The sequence below is a fragment of the Pteropus vampyrus genome, unplaced genomic scaffold (genome assembly GCF_000151845.1).
Source record: "Pteropus vampyrus isolate Shadow unplaced genomic scaffold, Pvam_2.0 Scaffold7, whole genome shotgun sequence".
Taxonomy (NCBI): Eukaryota; Metazoa; Chordata; class Mammalia; order Chiroptera; family Pteropodidae; genus Pteropus; species Pteropus vampyrus.
In genome coordinates, this window is record NW_011888788.1 from 2,290,595 (window position 1) to 2,298,258 (window position 7,664).

The following is a 7,664-nucleotide window of genomic DNA, read 5'->3' on the forward strand; positions in this document are numbered from 1 at the left end:
CCAAACTGCCACAGATGAATCGGGGATGGAGATGGGAATGGAGGAACTCTAACTTTGCTCTAAATTAAGAAGTACACCTAAGCACCTCTGGACACCTTCATACCCCACCAGGAATCACGCCTCTGAATAAGCTGACACTAGCTGCTCTCAGGTGTGGCTCTGAACCTTTTCTGGAATCTACACCTCAGCACTTCCTGCCGGTCTAAATATTCAGTCAGCCTGAAGTGACTGAGGCTGCTCTTATGGACAGACAGCCTTTCAGGTCCCCAATTTCCAGATGTCACTCACCTAACGAGGCTCATAATTTCACTCCAAGTTCTAGCATGAATGCATCTCCTGAGGTCTTACTGCCTCCTTAGATATCCTACCAAGGAGCCTGCTTGGGTTCTCCAGGTGTCACCCACAAGGATAACATCCATATACCTGTTTAACTGAATTTTTTATTAGTCGATTTCCCTCCCCTAGGTGTAATGACAGGTTTCTTAAAGACCAGCCATGGATGGATGCACGTGAACGGCAGAACTGTGTCCAGGAGAGCTTTTATTTGTACGGAACAGTTTTAAAAATACAGAATAAAATAGCTTTATCTCTACTATTATTCACAACATCTGGTCCAAATATTACATATTTTTAAAATACTTAAACGTTTAATGAAGCCATGTTAGAAAAACAATATGAAAATTCTTTTTAAAAACTCCATAAAAGAATTACACATCTCAAAAAACAACCCCCCAAATACCCTCAGTATGCAAAATAAAAAAACGAAATCCCAGAAAGGTACATAGCCAAAGTCAGTCACAAAAACTCAAGGAAAATATAGGCATCCCCACTGTTTTTAAGAACAGTCAGAAATTTATTAATGTGTCAAACAAAGGTTCTTACAAACAAAGAAAATATTAATTTGAACTGTCAGTAAATGGCCACTCTGGTAAAGGTGTACTAAATGCCACGAAACACACACAGAAATTCTAAGGATGCTGGAAGTTACCTATGTAGAGTGATGATGAGGCACAGTCGAGAACAACCTAGAAAGACAGGAATGTGTGAGGCTGCTGAAAGGGGTTCCCAGTGTTAACGTGCTTTCTGGGTCCATGGGCGGAAACTGAACGCTGGCAAAAACGGGTGGTCTTCTTGCACTACTTGGGTTGTGCCTGCAAGAGGGGCAGAGGGTGGGAGACGTCCTGCTTTCTGTATGCAAATCATCAGAGGACAGAGCATAACACGTGCAGCATGGGAGACTCCAGGCTCTTCTGTAAAGCCAAGGGCGGCTCCCTGGAGTACTAGACCCTGCCAACGCTCAGGTGGCTGCGCATGACCCCAGTGTCCAGGGGGCATGGCCGGGTGTGCATGCCAGGCCCGATGTCGACAGCCGACTGCACACCCGAAGGACAGTGGCCTGCAGGATGCTGCCTCTCTTCGCTCCAGACAGGGTCTGGAATGAGGTTTCTGCCACAGCTCCTTACTCATCTTCTATCTGGCCTGGCCATTTTTGTGGCATCAATATTAAGGAAGGTTATAGTTGCCAACTTCAAGTCTAAGTTGCTAGTACCAATATTTCAGCAGGGACATGAATTAAAGAAATAACAACTTAGCTCACGGTCATAAAACATACTCATGGGTAAATAAAGTATACACACATACTAGAGATTCATCAATGGAGAAATTCTATCATCACATGACATTGTCATGAAAATTATATCATTCCCTCCCTGGAAAACTGTGATTATTATCCTGGGTAGAAATGTTATTTTACTATATGGAAATACTGCAACATATTCATGCATAAATCAAGTTGTCATCATGAAAGTCAGTATTCTACAGTATAAAGCAAATCCTGTGTACGAATTTGTTACCATGAAAATGGGAAACCATCACGACCCATGATGCTTCATTCTAGCTGACCTGGTTAAGCCACTTCTCTTCCCTTGAACAATCACAAGAAACTTCCTAAAAGTTAATATCTGAAGCCCTCTTAAGATTCTGTGCCAATGGATCTAAGTTTAACTCCCAAGTGAAAATGAGAATGAAAACTGCTTACAAAGACTGGAGCCACTTCCCATTGTTCTGTGAGCAATGTAAGATATTTTTATCAAAATCAGTGGTAGAAAAAAAAAAATCTGTGTTGGGGTCTTCCTTACCCACCCCTAACCCACCCATTAGGGATATGGCTGCATCTACTGTCCCTATAAATACTTTCTATTTACTTTCCACATCAAGATGGCTCACGTAAATATAAAGACGGTGGGTAAGTGGTCACTGTGGAAACTAGAGACTGAATGCCCTGCCCAAGGATATTAACATATTATTTTAAAACATTCTATTGGACAAAAAAGCATGGTGAGTGTGTGGCCCCAACAATGCAGGCGAATAGTATAAGTGGGAAGCACACAGGGACAGACCGTGCGTGGCCACCACATTCCCCAAAACCTCCCCTTTGTAGTGTGCTTAAACTCAAGAAGCAGATGAATATATTTTCCTTTCAATGAGGCTCATTCTGTTGCATATTTGCTAGCAGAAGGCCAACTTCCTAAAAGGGCTGGTGGGTGCTGCATGTGCAAGATTTATTAGTTATCACGAGACTCCAATCACTCAAGCAAAGGTGAGTGATTGGAGGCTGTACAGAAAGCGCAAGGCTTAATGGAACCTCTATTCAGGTTGCCCTCTTTCCTCCCCACCTCCTGTCCCCTCCCGCACCCCCACCCCACCCCCACCTTTGGACAGGGAAGCTAAAGCTGGCCCCAATGGAACGAGAAGGACAAAAACCCTCTTTCCAATAGATGGTATGGATATAGGGCTTCCCTCCACATTCGAATGCTATCAGACATCCCCTGGTCCAGCAGATTTGAAACCTCCCAATAAAACCTGACTCAAGGAGGGGTTTCAGAAGGGAGTGGGTTTCTGGACGTTGGAAACACATACCCTGAGTGTTACTCACTGGGCAGAAGATGCCTGGTCAAGTTAAGTTGAAGGGAACTTATTTGTTTCTGAATTACTAATGGTTCAGATACTTTCATTTGGGTACTTGGTCCTTCTGCTCACCTACAGAGCTAGAATACTGCAAATCTCTGGGATGACTAACAGTTTTTCCCATTTTTCAGAGCTGAGAAATTGGAGATGCTGAACAGAAATACCAATAGAAGGAACCGAGAGTGACTCAGTGTAGGAGGGCTGTCAGCCTCGAGGGCTTACCAAGTTAAAGGAATGGAAATCCTTAACCAGTGTGCTTCAAAAGAAACTATGAATTGAATACACTTCAAAAAACCATAACATACAAAATTAAATGTCATTTACAATCTAAGTTCTTTATATAATCTGCAATAAGGTCTTGGCTAAACAATGAAGTGGCTCTGAAGTGTTCTTGCCAGAACAAGCCTTGAAGCCCCCGACTTTCCAGGAGTCATGGAGGCTCTCGTGACAGAATGATGCTGCCAGTGAAGCAGAGGCAGCCGCGGGGCAGGGAATGCACTCTGTGGACACAAGGCCGCTGAGAACCAGAACCATGACCTCCCGAGGCAAGGTCACTGCTTTATGTCTCAGACTTCCTTTGGCTGAAAATTTTCAAACCCAATTCAACTTTAGTCATTTTTTTCCCCAGAAAAATTATAGTGTTATTTAATTAGTACTCAACAGAGCGGATCTGCTGGCTGTCTTTCTTACTACTTTCTGCAATAACTAAACGAGAAAGGCAGCATTTGGCTAGAGGATCTAATTTATCTTCCCCTCTGCAAAATCAAGATCCAGTGGACACGCAACATGGCGACCTATAAAAAAGTCTCCTTAAGCCTTAACTGCCAAAAGTGACTTGCAACAGAACTGCGGTGATGAATACGCCAGGACGCCAGACCATTCAGTATGGCAGCTCTGCTTGTTACCTGTCCTGGCTTCCCTTCTTCACAAAACAAATTCACGTATAACATAACCCATGGTTGCTGGGCTCTGGTCCAGTAGTCAGTTTTGATAAATAGATTAGGCATTACAGTATTTACACTTTCATGGTTATCAAGCAACACAAAACACAACCACAATAATAGTTACTGGCCTTTGAAAGCCATGACAGCAAGCTTCCCTGATGGTGTCCACAGCTTTACAAATGCTGGTTCTTTCCTTAATGAGAGGGGTGGGTTGGGGCACAAGTAATAGGGATACAAGGTAAGAGGGTCACGTGGAAAAACACTGATTTCAAAGATCTGCTATAGTCAATAACATTAAATAGGAATAAAATCTTGTATTTATAGACACACGCGACAATAACTGACATTCACGACAGCAGAGCCAAGACTCCCATAAACAACTGGTTGGCGCCCTTGTGTGGCAATCTACACCTGTTGCACCAGCCAGGAATGATAAATACCAGATAGAGCATCTCAGCTACTAGTGAAAAAGAGGCCAGTATGAAATGTGCTGGCCCAGCCTGGGCCAGGGTGGCACCGAGACAGAACAGTTGAGGATCAGATACTGACTTCAGGGTACTTTCCCTTCCCCTCCCATCCCCCAAACAGCCTTCCAATCTAATACCATCTGTACAGACCTCACCTACGCACAGATCTGGGCATAGGTTAACCATGTCATTGTTTTTTTCAATCAGGACAATAGCCTCCTCCAACAGGAAGGAGTATCAGGGAACATAGAATCACATTTGACCAATAAGCTGGGACAATGTAAGCTGCCCCTTAACCACAGGAGGTCTCTGCGGTTCAGGCCAAGGTCAAATTAAAAAAGCTGCGTGTCCAGGTGCTGTACCAGAACAGAAAGCCCCTGGACCCTGGAAGTGGCTTACAGGAAAGCTAGGGGTAGTGGAAGAGGAAGGAAAACAAGGACAGGAGGAAAGGAACTTCAAGTTCAGTGACCATGGCCAGCAGTGGACGTTCTCAAGGATAAGGGGTCGGGGCTTAAATAAGGAGCCAGGCGGACACCATATTAGACATGATCACCACCCACAACAAAAAAGCTATTTGCTATCTGTCTTAGCTCTGGGGTGCAGAATGTAAATGCAGATATACAGACATATATGTTACTGCTTGTTACTCAGCAAGGAACTACGGATTCATGCCTCACTGCGGCCGGGCCACAGGGTAAGCTACGGCTATACCGTGGCCTGTGAGTCCTCGTCTGAACTCCGGCTGTTTGCACTCTTCCCAAGGCCTTTCCACGTGTAGCCCACAAAGGTTGGGCTGATGGGTAAGTAGCTGAAGCATTTGTATTTTTTAATAACGTTCATGCCAAATGGCAAATCATAAGATTCCATGCCATCGAGCGACTTGTTCCCTTTGCCCACGCCCTTCTTCCATTTCCTGATTCCTCTTTCCTCTGGAGTGCCTATGGAACACACACACATCAAAAGAAAACAATACAATGTTTAGTTTAACAGTTCCATCGATATTGGAGATTGTCCAACGTGCTGTCCCACAGATCAAACCTGTGGGGTAACAGCAAAGCGCACTTGATGGCACTCAGCTATCCAGGTGCCCAAACCAGAAATCTAGTTGCTAACCCATCTGTCTTCTTTTTGCTCCATATTCAAATGATCTCCTGATGCCTTTGCCTCCTCTCTGTCCTTCCACATGACCCACATTCTCAATTTTTACAACTGAGGTCTGGCCCAGGCCATGTCATTGCTTTCCTTAGTTATTGTATCAGTCTCTGAACTGGATGTCCAGCCTTCCATCTCATCACACCCTCTCTCAAATCTGTTCTCAAGACTGGGCAAAAAAACAACAAAACGTCTCTCTAAAATGCAAATCTGATCTCATAAAATGGGGCCCAGAGATTTTTTATACCACATACTATACCTTTATCAATTGGTCATGGCAAACCCCATCCCCCGCCCACACCACCATCCAAACATATCAAGTTTTATACTCTCCTCTATTTTAGAGCGTGTGTGCGTGCTGCACTTGTCATGTATTCCCTACCTGTCGTGCTACTGTGAGGATGAACTTCCACTGTCAGGGAGAAAGATCTGGGCCCACAGGGCTCAGCAACTCCCGGACTTTATTTTTCTTACTAATGTGGTCTATAGGAGTGCTGGCACCTGCGCTCCTGGCAACATGGCTACCTAACAATAAATACAGTTCTGTGCCCGAGCCAGGGTGATGAGCTTGAGTCTACAATGCAGTATTTAGGGTCCTCATTATTTTCTTACATCTAAGCTACCCCTCCCATCGGCGTTTCAGCAATGAAGCTGACTTTAATTTCCATCTGACTCCTGTGCCTCTCCCTCAATTAGTTCTGACTTAGGAGAGAAAGAGGGTGTTAGTTATTGACCCCCATAAACCTAATACTTTCCACCCATTCATGCATGTGATTCCCTCTGCCGATGTGTTCATCCCTAGTTTGCCCAGTGACCCCTTGATTGAGGCTTTTTAGAGGTGGGTTTTAAGGGTAAAACTTCAGGAAAACCTTCAAGCTCAAGAATAAGCGTCATCCTTCCTTGATGGCAGGTGAGTCTACCAGTAGATCTGTGGCAGCATTTCACAATGGTACATAGCAGCCTCTTCTCGGAGGTTGGGAAGGCTGCAAGGGAGGCCCATATCACATCCTAGTCCATCACCCAGTGCTTCGCACGGAATGCACCCAGCTGAGAAACATGAGTTATGGCTATTGGAGAGATGCTGCCTAAGAATGTCTCTCAGTCACTGATCCTAGTGGAATCCTGTGCCCAGGTACTTGCTGGCTTTTGGTCTTAGGCAGCTGGGGCCTGCCTTAGGAAGGACTCATCTGAAGGACAGGCACTCCAAGGAGGAGATGTGCTGTAGGCTGCTACCAGCTGGCTTGGAGGAGTGTGTGAACAACTCAGTGCAACCACACTGCAGGGTGCTGGGTAGGGCTGTGTGGGGAGGACAGGCAGTCTGGACTGTGCCCATGGCATCGCACTGCCATTTAATAACCATGTGCGAGGCATTTATCTGCTTTCTCTGAAAAGTAATTCAGCGAGGAAGTAACAACTCAATAAGTTTATTAACAAAAAACTGATTAATGAAAAGAGGCTGGGAGTGTCATCTTAACCACTTTTTAGAGGTGGGTTTTAATCAGTGATGGCTTTGAACTTATTCACTCTTCCTGTTTCTCCTATCTATTTGGCAAAAAAAGTAATCCACACATGTAATAAGCATGTTTGACATATACCACATACCTGGGATGGTGTTGTCCAAAATAAAAGCCACACAGCCTCCTACAAACATAGCAGTTGTGAGAAGAACATTCAACACTTGATCGATTCCTGTTATCCCTAGAAATGAACATAGCAATATGGTCACTGCCAGCCAGGACAGGCCTGCCCTTGCCTGTGAAAGGAGTACTGTGGTGGGCCCTAATCTCCAGTCAATGCAGTGCGTGAAAGTATAAATTCCTGCTGTGCATGTGTAGATAAATTTTTGCCAGTGATGCTTTAAACTACTATGAATACCTTCAACAATGATCAAAAGGCATCTCCATAAGGAATATTCCCAACAATGGTGCACAGATGATAAATCTAACAGAGTGAGGTTCACCCTATAATGAACTATGAAGCCATCGAGGGTATTTACAGATTTTTATTTAAAAAAAAAAAAAAAACAATATAAAAGATGTCTGTTGTAAGGCTGAAGAAACTACAAAGTGAATAAAAAGACAAGAAAAATATGTGTGGTATCTGCAAGTGAAGGTTTTTAGAATCCTGTGTTACT

At 44.2% G+C, this 7,664-nt stretch overlaps 1 protein-coding gene across 1 annotated transcript in view; it reads right to left on the minus strand.

Moving 5' to 3' along the window:
* Nucleotides 1-523: 523 nt before the first annotated feature.
* The window catches only part of SLC23A2 (solute carrier family 23 member 2), a 101,381-nt gene continuing 94,240 nt past the window's right edge, over nucleotides 524-7,664 (minus strand). The window contains exons 15-16 of the mRNA XM_011369975.2: nucleotides 7,133-7,228; nucleotides 524-5,316 (exon numbers count right to left, since the gene is read on the minus strand). Coding sequence (XP_011368277.1) covers nucleotides 5,084-5,316; nucleotides 7,133-7,228 — 329 coding nt within the window. The 3' untranslated portion in view covers nucleotides 524-5,083. The remainder of the gene's footprint in view (nucleotides 5,317-7,132; nucleotides 7,229-7,664) is intronic.